This window comes from Gymnoscopelus microlampas (assembly GCF_963454915.1).
Source record: "Gymnoscopelus microlampas genome assembly, chromosome: 3".
Taxonomy (NCBI): Eukaryota; Metazoa; Chordata; class Actinopteri; order Myctophiformes; family Myctophidae; genus Gymnoscopelus; species Gymnoscopelus microlampas.
This window is the reverse complement of record NC_139940.1, coordinates 6,139,355-6,166,606: the sequence shown is the minus strand read 5'-3', so window position 1 is coordinate 6,166,606 and position 27,252 is coordinate 6,139,355. Positions and strand designations below refer to the sequence as shown.

The following is a 27,252-nucleotide window of genomic DNA, read 5'->3' as shown; positions in this document are numbered from 1 at the left end:
GGGGAAGCAAAGATTTGAGTTAAAAAATGTTCTCTTTAAAGATACATATATTCAAAGATTTGCACACATTTTCACGATTTTTCAAAAATAGCAGATCTACAAGCTCGTAGCGCGGCACTCGGTGCTGCGCTACGAGCTTGTAGACCTGCTATTTTTGAATAGCCAAAGTGTAAAATAATGCTTTTTAGCTCAAATGATTATGTTTTTGAGCGATGTTTAGGTGAAACCTGAATATATGGAGATATTGAATATCATGTTTTGTTTATAAATATTGTGTGTGTGTGACTGTTAGTCAGGTTCACTATGTAAAACAATATACTTTCGTTCAAAATTTGTGGAGATTAGCAAAACTATACATTTTTTTTATCTTCAGAACATGGGGAATCCAAAAATCTATGTTTGCATTTGCACACACACCTGCATGTCCGCCATATTGGACGTTCAAAATGGCCGCCATAAAATATATAATTTTTGCTATCTTGGCTTCTATCTAGACGACATAGACAGTTAATTAAATATGCTAATCCTATGTTTTCTGGGTCAAGGAATCCAATAGAGACCTAAAGGATAGTGCACAGGGACTTGCAGCAGCGCCCCCTAGGGGATGGCCATGGAAATGCAGGTTGACTATGTTAGAAAATATACTTTTGTTACGAATTTTTGATTAGCAAAACTATAACACTTTTGGAATCTTCAGAGCATGGGGAATCCAAAAATCCTTGTTTGCATTTGCACATATACCTGCATGGCCGCCATATTGCATGTTCATTATGGACCACATAAAATATATAGTCTAATTTGTGCTACGTTGGATTCTAGACAACCAACCTTAATTAAATATGTTTTCCAGGTCAAGGAGTCCAATACAGACCTCAATGTAGTTCTCAGGATTATAGAAAAGCAAGAAAACAAATGTAAATGTAAAACATAGTGTTTATAGTTGTGTAGTATCAACACATCATTGACTTTACAAGTTTACAGGTGTAAAGAAATGGGTGGAAAAACCCTTTGTTTCTGTTGTTTTCAAAGAGAAGAAAAGAAAAGAAGAGGGGGGGGGTAAGGGAGAGCAAGGAGATCTAACAGTAATAGAACACATGTCAAGGATATACAGGTGGCATAAACCAACAGATACAGTATGTACATGAGGTTAGACATAAGGCGAAAGGGCCTACTCTGTGTGGAGTTTGCATGTTCTCCCGTGTCTCCAAGGGTAGTTAATACCCTCACAAAAACATGTAGTAATCCTGGTCACTATACTGCCTCCCCCTGGTCAGCCGGGGCGCCTGATGGAGGGGAACGGAACTGGTTGGAATAACGTGTTCCTTGCACACGCTACGTCTAACCAGGGAAACTCCCCCCTGTCAGGTGACAAGAAGGTCATTGGCTCTCATGCATTGAAGAAGGCATGAGCTCGGCCTTGGCCTCCCTAGGCTGGTGGGGGGAGAGTAGTGCCCAGGATCACTTAGCTAATTGGTACCGGGTGAAAAAAGGGTTAAAGAATCGAGCGATAAAAATTAGGGAAAAAAAGCCACAAGGTGCAAGGAGGTGACACTTTGGTAGGTCTACATTAGCAGCAGTATGATATTAGACATTAAGGTGCAAAAACAGTATGAACGATTGAACTATATACATACAATATCTACTAGATCTATCATTCAGGAATATTCTTTTACAGCTCGTCATCACTGTCTGGGGTGTCATTTTCAGCATTACAGACAGTCCGTGTCGTTTTCGCAGTCACTTCCACACAAACAAAGTTCTGTGCAAGCCAAGTTGTGTCCCCTGCATGAACTTCTCTGGGTTGTCCAATGGGTTTTGCACTGACATCTGACCACTAACAGAAACTAACAGAGGAAGGCGACCTAACACAGGAGGTGAATGATGTATTGGCCAACTTTGTATGATGTACTGCCCAAGGGGCATCCATATAACAAGCATTCCTGACCTAAGGTAGTATCTGTTTTGTCATCTGGCATAAAGCAGCAAGTTGCCTCCCACCGTTGGTGACTTGGTGCCCTTGAGGAGAACATTGAACGTGTGCATGATCAAAGTAGGGTGTGGTGCCAAGCCACTGTGACGTGGCAGAGTCTTTTTGACCCACTCAAACATGGAGCCATGGTGAGATACTACCTACTACCACAAAGGTTCCTCCTGCACCACAGGCCATTGTAGAGTTGGTCAGATGTCAGTGCAAAACCCATTGTACAATCCAGAGATGTTCATGCAGGAGACAACTTGGCTTGCACAGAACTTTGTTTGGAAGTGACTGCGAAAACGACGCAGACTGTAATGCTGAAAATTACCCTCCTAACAGTGATGAAGGGCCGTAAAAGAATGATAGATGATATTGTATACAGTTCAATCTTATAACTTGTCAATACTGTTTTTGCAAGTTAATGTGTAATCTCATGTACTGCTGCTAATGTAGACCTACCAAAGTGTCACCACCTTGCACCTTATGTCTAATCTCATGTACATACTGTATCTGTTGGTTTATGCCATTTGTATATCCTTGACATGTTTTCTATTACTGATAGATTGTTCTCCTTGCTCTCCCCGCCCTCTTCTTTTCTTTTCTTCTCTTTGAAAACAACAGAAACAATGGAGTTTTTCACCCATTTCTTTACATCTGTAAACCTGTGGTGTAATAAAGTCAATGATGTGTTGATTACACAAATATAAAGACTATATTTTCCATTTACTAGGGTTGTCCGATATTGGCTTTTTTACCGATAACCGATATACCGATATTGTCCAACTCTTAATTACCGATACCGATATCAACCGATACCGATATATGCGGGGATTATTGTGATTAGGGTAAGCTCAAATCTCATATCACACACACCATATACAGTAAGAACTCCTGTAACTTATTTATAAAGCAAAAAAAAAAGAAAAAAAAAAAGTTTTTTTTTTTTTTTTTTCAAAAACCGATACCGATATTTTCCCGATATCAATTTTTATGCTAATATCGGCCGATAATATCGGGAGGCCGATAATATCGGACATCCCTACCATTTACATTTGTTTTTTTGCTTTTATATAATAACTACATTGAGGTCTTTATTGGACTCCTTGACCTGGAAACATATTAACTAAGGTTGGTTGTCTAGAATCCAAGATAGCACAAATTAGGCTATATATTTTATGTCGTCCATATTGAACAATATGGTGGGCCATGCAGGTATCTGTGCAAATGCGAACAAGGATTTTTTTTTTTTTGATTTTTGGATTCCTCATGCTCTGAAGATTCCAAAAGTGTATATTTTTGCTAATGTAAACTTTTTAACGAAAATATATTGTTTAACATAGTAAACCTGAATTTCACTGGCCATCCCCTAGGTGGCGCTACTGCAAGTCCCTGTGCACAATCCTTTAGGTCTCTATTGGATTCCTTGACCCAGAAAACATTGGATTAGTATATTTAATTAACTTTCTATGTTGTTTAGAAGCCAAGATATCACAAATTATGTATTTTATGGTGGCCATTTTGAACGTCCAATATGGCGGACATGCAGGTGTCTGTGCAAATGCAAACATAGATTTTTGGATTTCCCATGTTCTGAAGATAAAAATAAAGTATTGTTTTGCTAATCTCCACAAATTTTGAACAAGAACACATAGTGAACCTGACTATGTATAAATATTGTGTGTGTGTGTGTGTGTGTGTGTGTTCACAGACCCAGCCAATGTACCTCGCTCACCTCATCTTCCTGATGCCCCAAACCAAAACCACTCGTTTCCTGGACTCCGTCATCTTCTCTCTGTTCAACTACGGATCTGACTGCAGAGAGGCCTACCTGCTGCTGCAGCTGTTCACCACTGCTCTACGATACGAGATAAAGTAATTTAATAGCACGCTGTTTATTACTGTCCTACAACATGAGATAAAGTAATTAAAACACTGTTTATTACTGCCCTACAACATGAGATAAAGTAATTAAAACACTGTTTATTACTGCCCTACAACATGAGATAAAGTAATTAGCACGCTGTTTATTACTGCCCTACAACATGAGATAAAGTAATTAAAACACTGTTTATTACTGCCCTACAACATGAGATAAAGTAATTAAAACACTGTTTATTACTGCCCTACAACATGAGATAAAGTAATTAAAACACTGTTTATTACTGCCCTACAACATGAGATAAAGTAATTAAAACATGTTTATTACTGCCCTACAACATGAGATAAAGTAATTAAAACACTGTTTATTACTGCCCTACAACATGAGATAAAGTAATTAAAACACTGTTTATTACTGCCCTACAACATGAGATAAAGTAATTAAAACACTGTTTATTACTGCCCTACAACATGAGATAAAATAATTAGCACGCTGTTTATTACTGCCCTACAACATGAGATAAAATAATTAGCACACTGTTTATTACTGCCCTACAACATGAGATAAAATAATTAGCACACTGTTTATTACTGCCCTACAACATGAGATAAAATAATTAGCACACTGTTTATTACTGCCCTACAACATGAGATAAAATAATTAGCACACTGTTTATTACTGCCCTACAACATGAGATAAAGTAATTAAAACACTGTTTATTACTGCCCTACAACATGAGATAAAGTAATTAAAACACTGTTTATTACTGCCCTACAACATGAGATAAAGTAATTAAAACACTGTTTATTACTGCCCTACAACATGAGATAAAATAATTAGCACGCTGTTTATTACTGCCCTACAACATGAGATAAAATAATTAGCACACTGTTTATTACTGCCCTACAACATGAGATAAAGTAATTAAAACACTTTTTATTACTGCCCTACAACATGAGATAAAGTAATTAAAACATGTTTATTACTGCCCTACAACATGAGATAAAGTAATTAGCACGCTGTTTATTACTGTCCTACAACATGAGATAAAGTAATTAAAACATGTTTATTACTGTCCTACAACATGAGATAAAGTAATTAGCACGCTGTTTATTACTGTCCTACAACATGAGATAAAGTCATTAGCACACTGTTTATTACTGCCCTACAACATGAGATAAAGTAATTAAAACATGTTTATTACTGCCCTACAACATGAGATAAAGTAATTAGCACGCTGTTTATTACTGTCCTACAACATGAGATAAAGTCATTAGCACACTGTTTATTACTGCCCTACAACATGAGATAAAGTCATTAGCACACTGTTTATTACTGCCCTACAACATGAGATAAAGTCATTAAAACATGTTTATTACTGCCCTACAACATGAGATAAAGTCATTAGCACACTGTTTATTACTGCCCTACAACATGAGATAAAGTCATTAGCACACTGTTTATTACTGCCCTACAACATGAGATAAAGTCATTAAAACATGTTTATTACTGCCCTACAACATGAGATAAAGTAATTAGCACGCTGTTTATTACTGTCCTACAACATGAGATAAAGTAATTAAAACACTGTTTATTACTGCCCTACAACATGAGATAAATTAATTAACACACTGTTTATTACTGCCCTACAACATGAGATAAAGTAATTAGCACACTGTTTATTACTGCCCTACAACATGAGATAAAGTAAACAACATTTAGGTGCAGGGTCCTCATAGAACGCCTTTTGAGTTGGCTGCGCCAGTCTTGCATGTATTTCTATGGGGAAGATGTGCTGGTACAGTACTTTCCTCTTCCCAGCCAGAGCCGACCATCGCTTCAGCGCTACCGGCGCCTGGCGTTTTTTGGTGCAGGCAAAAAAAAAAAGCTAGGCGCTTCAAGCTGGAAACAGTTAAACTTTTGGAAAGGAGCGCCGGTCATTTGATCCTCCTGATTGTTTGTGACAATCCGATAATTTACACCCACAAGAAGTTTTTTCAGCTAAGCTATTTGTGCTAATAACGCAGGTGACAGGACGTTTGAGCAGTGAGCGCCTCAATGGTTGAATGGATGAATGTTTTTTTTATTCAGGGAAGCCCATTGAGAGCAAGATCTCTTTTTGACCAGTGTTAACTTGCATGCTGTGGGTGAGCGCAATGAACATGATATCCAAAGTGCTCCTCAGCTCAAAAGGCGTTCTCTATGGACACGGCCCCTTATACACACACTTTTGCTATTTCTTTTGAATACATGGAAATCATCTCTCTTTGTGTCTCTCTCTCTCTCTCTGTGTGTCCAGGATGAAGGTAGACAGTCCATCGCAGGTCATCACAGGGAATCCAACGATAATAAAGATGCTGGTGAATTTCTATCGTCAGGTGAGATCAAACGCTCTGAGGGACATCCTGTCTCCTCCCATCACGGACATCCTGCAGGACAAGACCCTCAGCGTCAGAACGGACCCGGTGGAGATCTACAAGAACTGGATCAACCAAACAGAGAGTCAGACTGGAACCAAGAGGTAATGTATACTAATATACAGTTTCGGGCATTCGGGCGGAAATCTTGTATCAGCAATACTGTTAGATTTCAGGAAATGGAAAAACTAATCTGTGTTCCAATGGATCCAACGTAGTTATTATAGTCACAAGCTCTTGTTAATAAGTTTTATTTGTTCAATTAATATTTATGAAACAAACAGACAGACTTAACCACTTTCACAATTGGACAAAAATAGCGAAAATAGCCAATCTACAAGCTCACAACACATGGCATCGCGACACGTTGTGAACTTGTAAATTGACTATTTTCTCTGCTTTTGCCCGACACTCTTGTAAGACGAAGAAGGGCGTTCATTTATGAAAAAACTAAAGAAAACATAAAAGGTTGAAAAATGGAGATATTGAGTGTTTCTGGAGAGAAAATATAATTTTGTAGAAAAAGTATAGTGTAATATATTCTTCTAACCTGCTGTTGTCTCGCTCTGGCTAGTTCTCTACCATACGAGGTGTCTCCAGAAGAGGCCATCTCTCACCCTGAGGTCCGTCGTCGTTTGGACATCGCCATGGTGACCCTCAAGAACCTCACGGATCGCGTCCTCAACGCCATCACATCCAACCTCCAGAATCTACCGTAAGATTACAGTAAAACTAGCAACCTCTACAAACTGCAGACATCACATCGGTCATTATGATTTCAATCTACACTTAATTCCCGTTGATCCTAGAAGCACCTTCGGTATACTTTTTTTTTAAATACGTTTTTCACTGTATAGTTTATGTTGTGATGGGTGTGTGTTATGTTATGTTTATCACAACCAGATGCATTGCTTAAAGTGTCTATAGCATGAGTGCTAATTTTCAACACCTGTCCACAGGAGGCTTTTCTAAATAGAATAACACTAGTCTAAAACCCAATCAAGTACAACAAATAGTAATAATTAACATAATCAATTTACACTCAAAACCAGACCCAATAACTTGTGGAACAAAATACATAATTGTTCCAATAACCAGTCAGAAACTATTCATGTGAGCACACAGCACAGTTGATTTGAGTTCAAACATAATTTGAGTCCTAAACACATTACCATCTGTCTCTAGTTTTAGATCCGTAGGCACAGATTTCCAAAGTTTGTCCCCCTTTATAGGCCGTGTGGTGACCCACCAAAAAGTGCCTAGAAAATGAATTTCGTTCCCACGACTTGGATCTACTTTTTCAATGCATTTTTGCATAGACAATACCCTTCTGGACTTTGGGTTAAAATACCTCCGCACAAAATCCTGCAGTATTTTTTTACCAGCTAGAAATGTATATAATAGTGAATAACCAAAAAACGAAAATCTTGTGCTGCTGTTTTTGCTTGTAAAATGTGTTATAATGTTTTTGGCAACACAATTTTTTTCTCAAATGTCATAAATACATGTACCTAACACCTGAAACAAGTATTGGTGCATTAGTATACTCATATTTGAATTTAGATCACTTAATGTAGCAAAGTTAAAGAAAACGCTTCTACTGAAGTGATTGGAACCCAGCACAAGGGAGCACACACATAGTACATTTAGCTAAAAGCTTGTGTTTTACACACAAGACATGTCCCAACCTACTGTGTAATGAAAGGTAGAAAAAGAAGCAGCACACCTTGGCCCAAAATGGCTGAAAATCAATCAAAATGCTACCATGACCCCTTAAATTGGAAGAATACCATAAATGGACAAGACTAAAATAAATGCACTAAAGGTCAGAATTATTACAACATATGGTATAAAACATTTATTAAAGTAGCACAGTGTGTGTTAGCATGTGTCATATATCAACTCCCCCCTCCCCCTCCAAAAACACAAAATATGAGAATACCAAAACAAATGCATACAAATGCATCACAATAAAACAATTTCACTTCAGTGCAAAAAAGTATTTTTTTTTGGCAGTGCAAGTAATTATTTTGGCAGTGCAAGTAAATTTAAGGCTGTGCTGTGAAAAGAATAAAATACAGACATTTTAAAGTTGTTTTTCAACATGTATGCATTGCATTTAAATGGGTTAAAATGGCAGTGTAGCAAGTCTTGAACATGTTGTTGATAATGAAATAAAAAAATAAGGAGCACATTGTGCATATCTTAATCATCCCTATCACTGTCATCAGAGTCATCATCTGATAGAGCTCTTTCTTCTGTTTCCTTTGAAAAATTCTCACAGTTCTGGCACCGACACAAATCAGTACAAGATAGTCTTGCAGACTTACAGGAACATCTTTCAGTGTCACATTTGGTTGTCTTGCAACTACAGTGGACTACCTGCAACACGCTATCAGGGGCAGGATTTCTAGTCATCCATGTGACTGTTAACTCCCCATCGTCAATGTGCCATCCATTGCCAATGGGTGAAGGGGCACACATTATACCAGTCAGAGAATGTCTCATTACTGCTGCTTGGTAGTTTGCTCTTCTGCAGTGTTGATACAGGGCGTCACTTGTTGGGGGAATGGACAGTTCCGGCAAAGCTGACGATGCCATGCAGAATGATTTGTATCTTGCATCGTTTACGTTTGTGGCCGATGACTGGCCATACAGGTGGCACACATATTTGCTAAGTGTGTTAAAGGTAGACTGGTCAAGGTTGAAACTGCTGCCCAGATGTGTGAACCCAGTCAGGTATCTCTGTAACAGATCCTGTGGTAACGCACCTCAAGGGCCACACAGTCTTTGTCCTTAATATGCCGAAGGATGGTAAAGTCTTCCTTCATCTCAGCAGCCTTCATCAACCGGCCTTTAAACAAAAAAAGTACACGTTAATGATCTCTGTGTGTGTGTGTGTGTGTGTGTGTGTGTGTTGGGGGGGGGGCTGTAAATAACACAGTGATGGAATAAATGTAAATGTGTCTTTTACAGATTTGTATTGCCATCATTACAAAAGACTATGTGTGGTGTTAATGTATGTATGTATTATATTTTTTTTCCATGGGAAGGTAAATACATGTTAGTGCTACTGCTAAAATCTCTCCCCTAAAGAGCCATAAAACAAAAGGGCCACTGACTGCTAGCAGCTGTGACCTGCCGACCTGAACCCCTTGCATTCCAGCCTTATCAGCAGCTATTGTTTTAGTAGGTCCTGCTCTTATCTCTCACAAGCTATAACAACACAGAGTCACAGACTAAGCAATGCTAAGCAGTATAATATAACAGTGATTTTCATCCCCTTACAAATGTGCTAGTTTGATTAAAAATCAAAAACATACATTAACCACGTAAGCACTATTTAAACTTTGGCCTTTTGAAAATATCTGATCTACAAGCTCACAACGTTGTGAGCTTGTAGATCTGCTATTTTCAAAATATTTGTATACATTATCTACCTTTTAAACCTGTGAAATGGGACATTCTGCTTATTGAGTACTTTATACTTTTGGTACGTTAAGTACATTTTCATAGCAATACTCATATCCATGCATTGCAGTATTGATACTTTTACTTACAGTAACAAATGTGAGTACTTTTTCCACCACTGCTTTTGTCTCTCTATCTGCACATATCCTTCCCAAAAAATACCACTGCATGTTACATAGTCAACAGTTCCTGCCCAGTCAGGAATTCACACATAAATGTCAACATCTTTGATCTGAACAAAAGAACCAACACATTGTGTCTTTAACAAAAGGTGTGAATTACTCCCCCCAGCCTTGGACTCAAACACAGCCCATCAAATAAAAGAAGACCTCAGATATTATAATGATAGGCCTACATATAGTCCTAAAATATATAATGTACCCATATAATCATAAAATGACAAATCAATATTTGACAGTCCAAAATTGACATGCATGTTTTGTTTAAAATCTCTTACATGCCCATATTGCGAATTATTTCAGTCTCATGTCTGTGTGTGTGCCCCCACCCCCTCGCGCATGTGTTTGGGGGGGGGGGGGGGGCAACGGGACCCCCGTGATTACATCACGGGGGTTCAAGGACCACCAAGGGGTCCGGAGAGTCCCGCGAAATCATTGTTATCCACGTTATAAACATTAAACAACAGTTCTGCGTGTGTGTGTGTGTGTGTGTGTGTGTGTGTGTGTGTGTGTGTGTGTGTGTGTGTGTGTGTGTGTGTGTGTGTGTGTGTGTGTGTGTGTGTGTGTGTGTGTGTGTGTGTGTGTGTGTGTGTGTGTGTGTGTGTGTACTTGTCCACTTTTTTACAAATGATGCATAACGCTGGAAGAACAGGGCCAGCAGAAGCCACAGGCAAACCTGTCCTGGACCTAAGTTTCTTTCGGGGGGTTTCAGATGTGGCTCCGTCGGCACTGGTGCTGGCCGAAGGGACTGACTGACCCGCGTCTGCATCGGGAACTTCCAACGTCTGTGTGGCGCTTTTTTCGGCCGCTACAAAACGCTTTTTGTCATTAAAACGATTGTAGCACGCTATGTGAAACCCAGCGTCCTCGGGATGCTGGTCGAAAGGCACATCCACACAATGTTTATAACTTTCTGCAACTTCTTTACTCTCACCCTGCAGAGGAAGCCAACGCTTGATGCTGTTTCTGTAGGTATCCCACCGTATCATTGTAAAATCCCGGACGACATCTTCCCTCTGGACAGACATAGAATGCATATAGCATCGTTTAGAGTCCTTTTTACGTGATTTTGAATGATATTTTCTTTGTTTTGGTTTGTTTTCCTCGGAGTCCTCGCTGCTCGTGCTCGATGTAACCGTTGCCATGGTAGTTGTTGTGGGAAATGCTGAGGCGGAAGAGGCGCCTCCATTGGTTGTAACGGGAATCACGTGTCAAAAACCGCACCACCTCTTTGAAAGTATTACTGCGCTGCTAAGAAAATAGTACCGACTTTTAAACTCTAATTATATAAATACTGCGCCGAGTCAGATGTCGTTACTTTTTTTTCTTACTTACTACCAATAAATCTTTTTTTAAGAAGCAGAGATTATTCAGATCCACTTGATGGGAACGAAACTGAACGATAATGGGGTAGACAATACGGCCTATTACTGAGAAGGCCTGACTGTCCAAATGAGTTCTTGCACATGGGAACGATACAATCACCATTTGTTGAAGCGCTTGTAGTTGCTCTACCAGAGCTCTGACGTCTCCACAGTAACACCCAGTCCAGAAAACAGAGGTGAAACATTTCTAAACACAACATTGTGTGTTTGTGTTAGATATGGGATGCGCTACACAGCCAAGGTGCTCAGAGATGCCCTGCAGGAGAAGTTCCCAGAGGCCAGTGAGGAAGAACTGTACAAGGTAAATAAACTGTTGCTAACTCTACAAGTTAAATAAACTAAGTTAAATGACTTGATACCAACTCTACAAGGTAATAATGTCTTTAACCCATTAAGACCTGTGGCCGATTCTACAAATGCCTTCTAAATCACTAGTTCTCAAACCTTTTCGTGCCAAGGACCCCCAAAATGATATGTATTCGGTCCTGCAACCCCATCTGAAAATGTTTTGTGCGAGGGACCCCCCCCAGAAGAGAAGATTTTTTTTGTTAAAAAATTCAAACTTTTTTTTTTTTTTCTCTCTGTCTCGATCTCGATCAATAAATAAATAAATAGAAATGACACAGATGCTTTCCTGGTTTTAATAACTTCATACCAACTCTACAAGGTAATAATGTCTTAATATTAATTTCCAGATTGTAGGTAATCTGATCTACTATCGCTACATGAATCCTGCCATCGTGGCTCCAGAAGGCTTCGACGTGGTCGACCGCGCCGCCGGCTCGGTCCTGTTGCCGGAGCAACGGCGAATCCTGGGCTCCGTGGCCCGCCTCCTTCAACAGGCCGCCGCCCACAAACACTTCCAGGGAGACTCCGCCCACCTGCTGTCTCTAAACGACTACATTACCCACAACCACCAAAAGTTCAGGTCAGCTGACTGACCACGAGCAGGAAAGAACACACGTTTTAGATTGAGAGATGGATTTGTTTAGTTTTTCATTTGAACTTAAGTCACTGTACCAAGACTAGGACTGTCTCACTGTGTCGTTAAATTAAATTAAAATGTCACAAATGGCGTCTGTGTGTGTGTGTGTGCAGGAGGTTCCTGCGTGCAGTGTGTGATGTTCCAGAGCCAGAGGAGCGTTTCAGCATGGATGAATACTCTGAGTTGGTTATCCTCAATAAACCAGTCATCTATGTGTCTGTCAGCGAGATCATCAACACCCACCAGGTAAACCCATTCACCTGCTAACTAGGCTGCCCTAGCGCGTCTGATATCTGTTCTAGAGGGGCGGGTTCAAAAAGTGTCAGCAATGACAAGACCCCACTGTGTGAGAGATTTGGGAATTGGCCAGTGTTGATTTTGACAGCAGATTTAGTTTTATTCATATTTTAGTCACCTGAAATGTTTTAGTTTTTGTCTAGTTTTAGTCTACTAAATAAGATAAGATTTTAGTCGACTAAATCTACAGTTGATTTAGTCGACTAAAATGTAATGTGGTGGTGCCTTGATGGCGTCGTAATGGCTGATTTTACGCTTGGTTGCATGCTGAAAATAGCAGATCTACTACAAGCTCGAGCTTGTAGATCTGCGCAACCAAACATAAAATTACTTGTCTTTTAGTTCTACTGGATCTCTTCTCCACTATAGTCCCTCACAAACATTTTAGTCTAGTTTTTATTTGTTGATGAAATTGTCAATATATTTAGTCTTAGTTTTAATCATCATAGCTTAGTTTTTATTTACGTAGTTTTCATCAGTGAAAAAAGGCAGTCGACTATCATTTTTCGTCATAGTTTTAGTCAACGAAATCAACACTGGAATTGGCATAACTAAATTGGGGGGGGAAATAATTGGTAAGTAATATAAATAAATAAATAATATATTGTGTGTGTGTGTGTGTGTGTGTGTGTGTGTGTGTGTGTTTGTAGCTTCTGTTGAATCATCAGGACTCTCTGTGTTCCGACCCCAACGATCCTCTGTCGGTTCTACTGAGAGACCTGGGGAAGGTCCCGACCCTGCAGGAACTGGGTGGTGAGGATCAGAGCCTTTCCTCGTTTCATTCATTTCTGCTAATTATACCTTTTTATAATTCTTTCCTTCCTTTTGTATTGGATTTGGTGCAAAAATAAAGAATGACTAAGTGTTTGGTGTTCAGATGTCTTTCCAGAGCTGTGTAAATAAGCTCAGATTGCCTGGATGTTAACGATGAACGGTTTGTCCTGTGCAGGCGAGCCAACAGGCGGTAGCGGCCCGTCAGAGACCTGGTCCGAGTCCAGTCTGAACCACACCAGTAAGATGGATGTTTCTCTGACTCTCACCAGCAAGTTTGACATCTTTGCCGACTCGGCTGAGCCTGATGCCAGAGGAGTGCTGCTCAGGTACAGCTAGGCCTGTCACAGTTATTACATAATCGTCGAATCGCAATTATTTGAGAGAATCGCAATTATTTTTGCATAAAAATCGTTTCCATGTTGATGTATTTTTGTGCATTTCCGAATATAAAAGAAAAGCAGAAATAGCTGATCCACAAGCTTACAACGCGTCACGAAGCGTACGCTTACGCGTTGTAAGCTTGTAGATCAGCTATTTCTGCTTTTTTTTTTACATGTATAAAATTATTAAATATGTCAATAATATATTTGCATATTTAAGTTATTTGTCATATCTTCCCTGTGGAACTTTTTATTACAAAACCTAAAGGGCAAATAGAAATAAAAAACTGTATTCATATGTTCCAATGTTCAAGGCCAAAAGCACAATTATATCGTTAATCGCAATTATTCGTGTGACAATTAATCGTCAACTTAAATTTGTAATCGTGACAGTCCTATGTACAGCACGACAATACTACTACATCATAGAATAATGTAATGCTACAGCAGGAGTTTATGGAGAAAATATGAATATCGTCCCCACTCCATTTTCTGTCGCGGTAAATTTGCACGTACCGTACGTGAAAATTGTTCCTTTGCATTTAACCCACCCCACTGCCTATGTGGGCAAGTGGCATTAAGGCCAGCGCCCGGGAAGCAGTTAGGGACAGTGGTATAAAGTAACTAAGAACATGTAGAAGTACTGTGCTTAAGAACAAATTTGCATTGTGGTATTGATACTTTTACTTAGGTAAAACATTTGAGTACTTTTTCCACCACTGGTGTTAGGGGTTCTGTGTCTTGCTCTGGGACACTTTTACACATAGACCAGGGGGGCTGGGGGGAAGGCCAACCGATGAGTAAGTAAAGTAAGCCTTGCCGAGCCATGTGGCCCATAGATATCTCCTGATACTGTAGCGTGAGGCAGCTTGATTTACAACAAGTACACCCCCTGGACATGACGCTAGTATGTCACAGGGACTTACTCCAATCCAACCCTTGATGCTGAGTGCCAAGTAGGGAGGCATAGAGTCCCATTCTACTAGTCTTTTCACCCAGAGATAAAGACCTGGCCCTCGGTATTAACACTTGTATATATGTGTGTGTGTGTGTGTGTGTGTGTGTGTGTGTGTGTGTGTGTGTGTGTGTGTGTGTGTGTCTCTCAGCACCAAGCAGTTGATCATTGATGTGATAAGGACGCAGCCAGGAGACTCTCTTGCGGAGGTACTGAGATCATCCACGTCGCACAACCAGGTACACTTTACACACACGCACACACACACACACACACACACACACACACACAAAAACTCACTCTCGATGTGATGCTGATACAGGCTGACCCCATGTGCACCCGGCATTAAAATGTGATCCAGATAAGGAAGAACACGTGTTAGTGCGAGGTGTAAAAAGGCAGATCGGATCACAGTGGAAAAAGCCCACCACCGGTCTGGTGGTGGGCTGGCTCACATTCTGTGATAGGATCTGCCAGGTGTAAACGCATTGTTTACCCAGATATCATATCCAGAGATGGATCACATTTTAAGCACTAATGCCCTATGTCGTTGCTATCGGGCAGAAACCTCTCATCTTTAACTTTTTGTGTTTTTTCGTAAATGAATGCCCTACTCATCAAACGTAGCAGATCTACAAGATCATTTTGGGCTTGTTGATTTGGACATATGAGGATTCCACCTGACAGAGATATATTTTGTTGTAACACTAATCGAATGATTCGTTGGAATATGCAAATACATTTGCCTAAACATGAAACTCTACAGTTATTATGTTGTCAGAGTGAACTATGTCAAATCTGAAAAAAGATATTGGCATTTATTTAGCTGTCAACACGAAGGTAAAGACCTTAATTGATAGATGGATTGATACATAACGTCCCCATCTTTGCCCAAGTGTTTTTAATAACACAACAAACATTCAAACCTTCATTTGAAAACGTTAAAGCTTTTTGCCCTAATTTCTTATTCTGTGAGTCAGACTGAATGTTACTTTTGAAGTTGTCAGTGGATTTTCACATTTTTATTACTGAACTATGATGGTTATACCCTGTTTGTTGTTGTATATCTTTATCCTGTATAAACCGGGAGTGCATGAACAACTAGATAACTATAGAATATTTTAACACTTTCGTGCCAGAATTTTATAATAACAGATTACGTTTGGTGCCAGAAATCTCACCGTTGAGCTGCACGGCGCTGTTTAAGCTGTAGACTCCACATTCCATGTGAAACAAAGCATGCGTGCATTTTGCACGATGGTCCTGGCTAAAGCCTGGAACGATAACATCTTTCACGCGGGTCACAGTGGCGCAGCGATCGCTCATACAAAATGAGTCGTTTTCCCCAACGTAAAAAGTTTCGGAATTATAGGGGTTTTAGAGAAGGAGATAGAAGGGAAGTGGATGGGAGCCATGTTTTTGGCACAGTGATCTATAAGGCCTTTCCTTCTCAGAATCACCACTGATAAATCACGACTGAAAACACGGTTCAGACCGTGTTCGGCACCAAAGCGCTTCTCTGTGCAAACACGGTTCAGTGTTTGGCACCCAATGTGTTAATAGGTTTTTAGATGGCCTCTCGTACCTGGGTCTTCAGCCTTAGTAAGCCTTGAGTTTAGAGTGCAAACTGTTCTCTCTTTCTGAACAGGAAGTGCACCATGGTCTGCTGATGCAGCGTCGCGCTCAGAGAGACGCCCAGACGCCCGAGAAGATGAAGCGCAACCAGTCTCTGGTCGCCGACGGCAACCTGAGCCTGGAGGAGAAGAAGAGGAAGATTCAGAGGAGTCTTCGTCGCCTGGAGATGCTCGGGGTCCTGACCCCCCCAAACTCCCACACACAAATACTGCAGCTCATCGCCAAGGTAACACACACACACACACACACACACACACACACACACACACACACACACACACACACACACACACACACACACACTTCTCTACATCAGTGGTTCTCAAACTGTTTAATTGTTTAATAAAGGACCCCCAGTTTGGTAGGCATTAAGGCCAGTAGTTCTCAAACTTATTCGTGCCAAGGACCCCCAAAGTACTGTATGAGCTTGTATTTCTGCTATTTTTGAATAGCCAACGTATACAATATGGATAAAGTGGTTAAAATGATTGTGATGCTTTATTAACACATTTTACTGGGAACCCCATCAAGGACCCTTATTGGTCCCTGAACCCCACTTTGAGAACCAACCATGGACCCCCATAACTCTGGTCAGACCCACAAGGGTCCATTTGGTTCCATTTGTACGATTTTGTGGAACCCCCTCAAGAACCACTGCTCTACATTGCACTTAAACACTTTATCCCTGCCATTCCTATTTTGGAAAATATATTAAAATCATTAAAAATGTTTAAAAAAAATTAGCAGATCTACAAGCTCTCATCTTGTCATGATGTGCCACGTTGCAAGCTTGTAGGTCTGCTATTTTCCCTACAAAGTACTGTATATGTAAGTGGTTAACATAGTTTGAAAGTGATCATTTTCTCCTCTCCCCTGCCCGTCCCCTCCTCTCCTCTCCCCTTCCCTCCCCTGCCCTCCCCTCCTCTCCTCTCCTCTCCAGGATATTCGTTATCAGAGGCTGTATCGTCAGCGGCGCCAGGCAGAACTAATCAAACTCAGACAGACTCTGGTCAGCCTTCAGAATAAAAGCTCCCTGTACAACCAGCAGGCTGATTACTACAACCAGTACATCAACACCTGTCTGGACAGCCTGACTAACAGGTACACACACACACACACACACACACACACACACACACACACACACACACACACACACACACACACACACACACACACACACACACACACACTCACACTCACACTCACACTCACTCAACCTGAATCTTTCCTAAAAATCTTTTTTAAGCATAAAACAACCATTTCTCTTGTGAGGACCAGAAACATTGGGGACATTGGGGCCTCACAAGCACAGTAATACAAGTACACACACACACACACACACACACACACACACACACACACACACACACACACACACACACACACACACACACACACACACACACACACACACACACACACACACACTTCTCTACATTGTACTGCACCTCTGAACCACCCCAGCGTCCGTATTGTGAGAAAAGCTTTCAATGTGTCGCAGCGCAACGCATTGTGAGCTTGTAGATCTGCTATGTTCTGCCAAGATATTTGATGTGCTGTAGAGCGAACACAGAAACTACACTAGTATAGAGGCCTGAGGGACTCCGGTCAACCATATAGGCCCTGGAAAACGTCTAAAGTTTTCAAAAAGAAAAATCTAAATATACTGTTCATTGTTACCCTGCTGCTCTGGAATCAGATCTGTACTGTGTCTAACCAGTGGGGGGTGTGTGTGTGTGTGTGTGTGTGTGTGTGTGTGTGTGTGTGTGTGTGTGTGTGTGTGTGTGTGTGTGTGTGTGTGTGTGTGTGTGTGTGTGTGTGTGTGTGTGTGTGTGTGTGTGTGTGTGTGTGTGTGTGTGTGTGTGTGTGTGTGTGTGTGTGTGTGTGTGTGTGTTTCCAGTAAGGTGTCCAGTAAGAGGAAGAACAAAGCTCCTGCTCTCACCTACACCGCTGCTAGACTCCACCAGAAAGGAGTCCTACTGGAGATAGAAGACCTGCCTGTCACACAGTGAGCACACACACATACACACACACACCCCACACACACACACGCGCGCAAATAATCAAGTATCATATCGCCGCATTCGGGCAGAAACCTCTTATCTGCATATTTTAATTTTTTGTGTTTTTTCGTAAATGAATGCCCTACTTGATCATACCACAGCGTCACACAAAAGTAGCAGATCTACAAGCTGGAGAGAACCGACGCGTTTTGAGCTTGTAGATCTGCTACTTTTACTTTGAGTTTTAATCCTGAAAAGTAACAGTTTTGGACATTAGAGGTTTCCACCCGACAGAGACTAAATACTTTAGTAATCTATCAAATACTTAAAGGTAGGGCCAGTGATATTCCTTTGTTAAAGTAAGTGTTAAATAGCTCTATATTCTAATCTTTACTCATTGCTATAGAGTTCTCTGTCTCTTTATTTAACAGAAAATGCATTTTCAGGTCAGGATACCAATTAAATCCAATCAGGATACAGATTAAACAAGTGGAATTGGAAGTGATGACACAAAGAAATGAGAGCAAACAAAATTGGAACTGGAATACTATAAACATTTAACTCTCTCTTGATTGGCTGACATTTTGCAACTCACCTGAAAATGTATTTTCTGTTTATTAAAGCACTGGATAGATGAGGAGACCCCTGTTACTGAACAAACACTATAGCAATGATTACAAATATAGTGCATTTAATAAATAAATAAAAGTGTTCACTTACCCTACCTTTTATTTTTTTATTTTTTTATAATTTTTATCCCGCGATTTTTGTAACCCATTTTTTTCACCCGGTGCCAATTTTCTAAGTGATCCTGGACGCTACACCAGCCCTACACCAGCGCTACACCAGTCCCCCACAGCCAGGGAGGCCAGGGCCGAGCTCATGCTTCCTTCAGTGCATGAGAGCCAACTGACCTTCTTTGTCACCTGACAGGGGGGAGTTTCCCTGGTTGGACGTAGCGCGTGGAAGGAACACGTTATTCTAACCAGTTCCCTTCCCCTCCATCAGGCGCCTCGGCTGTCATGGGGGAGGCGGTATAGCGACCAGGATTACTACATGTTTTTGTGAGGGTATTAACTACCCTAGGAGACACGGGGAGAACATGCAAACTCCACACAGATACCCTACCTTTTAATGTACCATGTATATATATATTTTTTTTTAAATTATGTTTTGTTGTGCAATGTTATTATGTTGTTATAGGGATATTCAACCCTGTCTTGTGTGTCTTAACTCTCCTATCCGTCTTGTCTCTCAGGTTCAAAAACGTGACCTTTGACATCTGTCCCACGGAAGAGGGCGGAACGTTCCAGGTTAAAACTCGTTTTCTCGGAGTGGACATGGAAAAGTTCCCCCTCAAATACCAGGTGAGTACCCAGGTAGAATAGGCGTTGTGAGCTTGTAGATCGGCTGTTTTCACAATGTTTGCCTATTTCTCGCGTAATATTTGACAATTTGGCCAAGTTGGTATTAAAAAAGGTCTTAAAGTCATTAAATTGTAACTTTAGAAATGTACAGATACCCTGACACTTATACTGTATGTTGGTTTGTTTAGTGAGAAAACAATGTTACACATTAAAGGGATTCTAGGCAACCTATACATATATATATACTGTACAGTCACTATATAATGATGCTGGGGTGTTTTCCTGCATTGAAACACAGTCCTCTTTCTGAAATCCGTATTTTCCCTAATATTTATGTTTTGACATCCGGGTATACAGGACGTAAATTAAATGAAGTGCATGTGTGCGCGTCCGTGTCCGTCCGTGTCCATGTGAACTGAATCGAGTGAAACCAAATGGAACTGAGTGCAGCTGACAAAAATGGAACGGGCGGCCATTTTTTCTGTGGGCAGTTTTTTGTTTCGGTTTCAAAACTTTAAAACGCTCTCAAACTTCTTTTTTGAGCCACGGAATTTACTTTTAAGATATCGTTTGGATAGCATTTAGTTGTTTAACTTCATATATGTGGTCAATTGATCATAACAGTGCCTTTTTGAAAATAAAAACCGGCAGGGGCGGGCAGTGACACGTATGTATCCAAATAAAGCAACCTATTTTCGGCATAGCCCCTTCAAAAGTCCCCTTGCGTCACATTGGCTGGTGCTGGGGAAAATGAGCTGCTGATTGGCTGAAGGAGAATGAACTGCTGATTGGCTGAAGGGGTTGTCAGTCAACGGTACTAACTGTTTGACAACAGTTTTTTTTTTTTTTTGATCTTTGAAGTTGCCTAGAATCCGTTTAAGCTAATCATCTGGGGACCCCCCAAAATAATGTGTGTAGGAGCTGCTCCAGTTGCAGTACGAGGGCGTGTCGGTGATGAAGATGTTCGATAAAGCCAAAATCAACGTCAACCTTCTCATCTTCCTCCTCAACAAGAAATTCTTCAAGAAATGAGATGAAAACTTCCATTTATTATTATTATGTATTTATCAAACCTCTTTCAAGCTAATCATTTACTTTATACAAACCGTTGACACACGGTCATAACGACTCAACAACTTGTTAACATCTGATCAGGGAACAGTTACTAATTCAGTGTTCTTTTAAAGGGATAATGTAAATAAGCGTATTGATCTGAACCAGGGCCAGTCTGTCATATCCATACTGGTTCCCCAGTAAGATGGTCTCAAGGGAAGATCTGATTGGGAGAGCGAATTCTGTATCGTTTGGCCCGGCGGCCAATCAGATTTCATCTAGCTGAAAGCGGTTCCTTGAAGGTGATAGGCTGTCGTCTCAGCCTATCACCTGAGTGTTGTCAAAGATATATCTTTATATTTCGATACTATACAACTACAGTATATACACTCCAGTCATGTATTTTATTGTTTATTATTTAACCTCTATAACTGTGTCAATGTCTTTTGTATGTTAATGTTGTTTTTCTACCACTGTGGTCTCGCATCACACATAATAAGCACACTCCAAGCATGAACTATATCGTCTCTGTCGGGCGCGGTAACCTCACATGTCCAAAACAGTTACTTTTCAGGATTCAAATTCAAAGATGGAAAAAGTAGCAGATCTACAAGCTCAAAACGCGTCGCTACGCACCGCCTTTCGAGCTTGTGGATCTGCTACTGTTGATGCTTCTGTGTGATGCTGTAGTATGATTGTAGTTAATTTACGAAAGAAAACACAGTTAGAATATGGAGATAAGAGGTTTCTGCCCGACCACAAATAAGAGCACTCTAACGTTAACTCTATATGGGATTAAGTCTACTCCAACTAACTACATTATGGAATAAGAACACTCCAACATAAACCAACATTAACTCTATAGAATTAAGTTCACTCCAACTAACTACATTATGGAATAAGAACACTCCAACATAAACCAACATTAACTATAGAATTAAGTTCACTCCAACTAACTACATTATGGAATAAGAACACTCCAATATAAACCAACATTAACTATAGAATTAAGTTCACTCCAACTAACTACATTATGGAATAGCACTCCAACTAGCACTCCAACTAGCGCTCCAACTTTAACTCTATATGGAATTAAGTCCACTCCAACAAACTACATTATGGAATAAGAACACTCCTACTTTAACTCTATATGGAATAAGTCCAGTCCAACCATCAACTCTGGTAAAGGGTCAGTCTGTGTGTGTGGTAGAGCCTAGATGTTCCTGGGAATGTAACCTTTCTAAAAGACCTGGCTCAGGTCTTCATTTTGTCATCAGTGGAACACACTGCCCTCTCCTGGGTGAAACCTGTAAATACTTTGTTCTTTTATCTGTGTGTGTGTGTCATGTGTCGTATGTGGTGTTTTCTGAATGTCTGAATGAATGTATTTTATATGTACTGTGCGTCTTTTCAAATCAACACTTGTACACTCCACAGACTTTGTGGCTTAGTATAAACGTTTTAATAAATCAAAATATATATGTGAACTTTTTGTTTAAAAAGTTTTTATCCAACTCCTTCCTACTTTTATACCAATAAATGCACTATTTGATTGAACGAGCTCTGTGTTGTGTTGATGTGCATGTTCAGTTATGATCAAGGCATACTGCATGTCAGTGGTTCTTAAAGTGGGGTCCGGGGACCCCCAGGGGTCCTGGTGGGGGTGGGTTCCAGGGGATCCCCAGCAAAAGTAGTTATATAGCATCACAGTCATTTTAACCACTTCATCCATTTATATGTTGCCTCTTCAAAAATAGCAGATCTACAAGCTCACAGCATGTCACTTTGTTTGTGCCACACTGCAAGCTGCTTTTTTTGAAGATTTATTTTTTTACACAAATATTCTCCTCTTGGGGGGTCCCTGGCACAAAACAGTTTCCGCGGCCAAACGCACATTAATTTGGGGGTCCTTGACACAAACACGTTTGAGAGCACTGCTGTATGTAGTCGAGGAGACAGAGCCACCAAAGCCTGACCCGGTGTATGAACTGCTGGAATATTGCAGGAGTGATCTACAATCCTCTAGACCAGTTATAAAGTGGGGTACGAGTACCCTTGGGGGTATGTGGGTTGGTCTGGCGGGGTATGCAAAATAAGTCTGATTGAGTCTGTTGAGTAGCTGACTGCAATCTCGTTCCCCAAAGAAATACATGCACCCTAGAGTAACACAATTATGTTTGGAACTTTTGTACGACACTCTTGTACGATGAAGTATAGCCTAGGGCATTCATTTATGATGAAAACATAAAACGTTTAAATATGGAGATACAGGGTTTGTACCAGACAGCAACGATAGTGTACATTATGTACTGCATCAGTATGTCTGTATGTATTTCTTAACTTAAAGCAAAGGTAAGTGATATTTTTTGTTTAAAACAAAAATAAGGTAAGAAAAAAAAGCGAAGGATTAGGAACATAATATGCTAACAATAAAAGAAGAAAGAGACAAGGTATCTACATATTTACACTCCTAGCATATCCATCCAAACATTATGTACATGAGTTTTAGAAATAAGGTGCGTGAGCATAGCAGATGGTATATACTGTTCATGCCATTAGTGTAAGAAGCGTATCAGTGCGTTGTACATGAGGTGCAGACTGCAGAGTATCGGCACGTGTCAAGTTCAACCATAATGTCCACAAAAGGTTGCTTTACTGGTATGATCCACAGGTAGGTCCATGAGGAAAGCAAAAGGTCAACCTGACGACAGGCGCGGTCATGCCTTGTTCATGCAAAGCAGAGGCATGGACCCCCAGCAAATACTGCATCAGTATGTACTTCTTACTACAAGGAGTAGCATGTAGTATACAGTGTAATACTGCATAAGTGTGTATTGTACACTATTTGTAGTAACAGCTGGCCTTCTGCTTGGGGCTAATTTGGGTATATTGTGTATTCACGGACCGGTATGGTGCCTAAGGGCCGAGCCTGCTAGAAAAGCGTGCCTCTGTACGTCCCGTGTGTGTGTGTGTGCGCGCGTGCGCATGTCAGCCTCTCGAAAGTCTCTTAGAAGTCACAATAACACGTCCACCGGACCACCGCCACACCATTCTCCATATTTGGGCAAGACCGCCGTCATCCTCAATATGATGATCCACATCCACTGATCTGTGTTCTGTCGCTGTTAGTCATGGCTGCCAGTTCCCACCTGATGTCGTGTGGTGTGGTAGTCCTCCCAACTGCTCCAGACCGGACTGAATAACAGTTTGTTTGCATAACGTCTTCAGACTAGCATTTAGTTCTAAAATGTACAGGTCGCAGGGTGTGTTGAAACCTCCAAAGACAATGATATGATCTCCCACCATGCAACAGCACATAATCATACATGTGTGAACACGCCTCTTTCCCCCTTGGGCTTAACCTTCGTCCAGGTGAGGGTCTCTGGATTGACTTTCCACAGATTATTCAAGGTCTGATTGGGACCACCAAATATGTACATCTCTCCATTGTGGGCAAAAGGCTGAATGACCCCCGGAGTCCTATTAGAAGCTGTGGAAAAGGTGTGCTCAGCCAGTAGTTGGCCTCTGTGTCAAACACACTGATGGTGTAGTTACCCACATCGTCCCACATGGTATACTAGACCAGAGGTGGTCTATGCAGGGGACAGTGGTGTAAAGTAACTTAAGTACATTTACTCAAGTACTGTACTTAAGTACAATTTTGAGGTATTGTTTTACTTTGCTGGAGTATTTCCAATTGTCTATACTTTTACTTCTACTCCACTACATCTCAGAGGCAAATATTGTACTTTTACTCCACTACAAGTAACTTTACTTACTAGTTACTTTGCAGATATAAATTATTACATTATAAAACATACATTAACCACTTTAGCCCTATTTTATACAGGGGCTATTTGAAAATAGCCGATCTACAAGCTCACAACGCGTCGCGATGCGACGCATTGTGCGCTTGCAGATCTGCTATTTTCAATCATTTTAGCACTTTTACTTTGGTACTTTAAGCACATGTTGATACCAATACTATTGTACTTTTACTCAAGTACATTTTGAATTCTGGACTTTTCACTTGTAACAGAGTACTTCTACATTGCAGTATTGATACTTTTACTTTAAGTAAAACATTTGAGTACGTTTTCCACCACTGACAGGGGGGACAGGCGGTGATTATGTGGTCGGCAGTCTGCTCAAGCACCCCGCACTCACATGCATGCGCCGTCTGCCAACAAGCCCCATTTCTACAAAGATGATTTGAAGCAGCCGAACCCGATACATGCAGTAGGCGGTTCAGCAGCAGGGTCCATTGCCAGCGTGGTAGATCTTCTTTGAATGCCATGTCCCAGGTCCCGGATGACATGGTGGAGACTTGTTGAGTCTGCTTGGGGTTTGCTGCTTTAGTTGTAGTTTAATGCTGCTGGATGTGCCTGTCATGTTTCTACGGCTTTCCTTGCCAGGCTGAGGGTATAGCAGCCTCTAATCGGAGGCCAGGCCGGGGCAATTCCCGCTAGGACTGACAGGTATAAAGAACACAGGGGTGGGCTTCAGGCAGCCAGTTGTGATCCGGAGGGCATTGTTAACGGCAGCATCAACCTCCTTGACATATGGGGGGCAGCGGCTCAGGGGCAGAGTGCCGGGTAGAGCGGCCGGATGGGAACCGCAAGGTTCCCAGTTTGAGTTAGTGTCGAAGTGTCCTTGAGCAAGACGCTGAACCCATAATTGCTCCCGATGAGCAGGTTGGTGCCTTGCATGGTTTCCTCCGCCATCGGTGTATGAATGTGTGTGTGAATGTGTGTGTGAATGGGTGAATGTAATGCACAATCTATGTAAAGCATTTTGGATAAAAGCGCTATATAAATAATGCACCATTTATGTGGGCTTCTACTCCAGGCTAGGGAACAGTATTCGGCTGCAGAGAAGACCAGGGCCTGCGTGGAGGTTCGTAGTGTCCTGGCCGAGGATCCCCAGGTGGTACCAGCGAGGGGTCAGATAAGCGAGACCCTCGATGTCACTTTGGCCCTCACTTCTTCCAGGTGTTGTATGTATGGACAGTGTCCTATCCAGGCGTACACCTGGATAGGACGCTTTTCAGACTGGCCTCCAACTACTGAGGTCATATTCGTGATGTCAGTCTCACCCCCAAATATGGAGTTCCACCTGGCCTGGTGGAGATAAGCGCTCCCCTTTCTAGTTGTTGTTAGAGCGTGGCTCAGAAGGAGTCCAGCCGTCTATAAGAGGGTCTGTCTGTCTGTCTGTCTGTCTGTCTGTCTGTCTGTCTGTCAGCTAATCTCACAGCACAGGTTTTCAATCATTTTCATGTCAAGGACCTCTACATTTATGTATTTGACCACAAGGCCACATCTGAAAAGATTTTGTGCCAGGGACCCCCATAAGAGAGGATTTGTGTTAAATAACAATATTCAACATTATTATTATTTCCCTGGCACAAAACCTTTTCAGATGGGGGCGGGGGGGGGGGGGGTCCGTTGCCAAATTACATATCAATTTGGGGGTCCTTCACATGAAAAGGTACCGTTTTACAGCATGGAGGCCTTTGACGGCCTTTCTACCCACTCAGCTACGGCCTCCCCATATCAACGTAGGTGAGGACAGTGTATGATAGGGACCCCCTGAGCTAGTGTGACACCAGGGCCACGTGACTTCCTTGTCTCTCTTGTCTTCTGAAAAGGTTTTGTGCCAAGGACCGCCAGAAGAGAATATTTGAATGTGTTAAAACATTCAAAATTATTATAAACATTTTCAATATTTTTCAATATTATTTTCAAAAATATCAGATGTACAAGCTCGCAGCACGGAACGAAGTGACGCGCTGTGAGCTTGTAGATCTGATATTTTTGAATAGCCTATGTATAAATGGATAAAGTGGTTTAGGTGATTGTGATGCTATGTTAACTACTTTTGGTGGGGACCCCCTGGAACCCCCCCCCCCCAAGGACCCCTGGGAGAAGCACTAACTTAAAGCCCTACATACTTCGACAAAATAGCTCAAATAGCATTTTTTTAAGTACCTCAAAATGTACAGTACTTGAGTAATTGTACTTAATACTTATCACCACTGGTGATACATAGTCCTTATTATTATTATTATTATGTCTATACATAGTGTCAAAAGAGCCTCTCCATAGCTCTGTGCAAAGTGATTAGCATGTTAGCAGCTCAGTGTTTTAAGGTGCTGATGGAGGTTAAAGGGTTAAGTTGGCCATCGGACATTTTAGATGCAAACAACTCTGGTTGAGAGAGAGAGAGAGAGAGCATGGATGTGGATTAAAGACCTGCTGAGGTTTATAAACTGGCCACCGGCAAAACCCGGCATGGAGCATGTGGATTATGATAGCAGGATCACACTCTGGAGTCATTATACTGCATAGGGTACTTTATTATACCCGCAATTAAAACTGCCACATGATCTTATTAAGTTAACCCAGGAGTCTTCAGCGTTTTCAGGCCAAGGACCCCCTAGCTGAGAGAGACATGAAGCTAGGGACCCCCCTACTCTATATTGTATAAAATTGTGT

The 27,252-nt window shown here is 41.1% G+C and overlaps 1 protein-coding gene across 1 annotated transcript in view; it reads left to right on the top strand.

Moving 5' to 3' along the window:
* Positions 1-22,318, top strand: part of iqgap3 (IQ motif containing GTPase activating protein 3) — a 49,459-nt gene extending 27,141 nt beyond the window's left edge. Inside the window, exons 25-38 of the mRNA XM_084052782.1 lie at positions 3,684-3,847; positions 6,154-6,375; positions 6,846-6,986; positions 11,523-11,607; positions 12,002-12,234; positions 12,405-12,537; positions 13,239-13,341; positions 13,538-13,688; positions 14,849-14,936; positions 16,346-16,558; positions 17,273-17,433; positions 18,236-18,343; positions 19,597-19,705; positions 20,624-22,318. Coding sequence (XP_083908908.1) covers positions 3,684-3,847; positions 6,154-6,375; positions 6,846-6,986; positions 11,523-11,607; positions 12,002-12,234; positions 12,405-12,537; positions 13,239-13,341; positions 13,538-13,688; positions 14,849-14,936; positions 16,346-16,558; positions 17,273-17,433; positions 18,236-18,343; positions 19,597-19,705; positions 20,624-20,737 — 2,025 coding nt within the window. The 3' untranslated portion in view covers positions 20,738-22,318. The remainder of the gene's footprint in view (positions 1-3,683; positions 3,848-6,153; positions 6,376-6,845; positions 6,987-11,522; positions 11,608-12,001; positions 12,235-12,404; positions 12,538-13,238; positions 13,342-13,537; positions 13,689-14,848; positions 14,937-16,345; positions 16,559-17,272; positions 17,434-18,235; positions 18,344-19,596; positions 19,706-20,623) is intronic.
* The last annotated feature ends 4,934 nt before the right edge of the window (positions 22,319-27,252 follow it).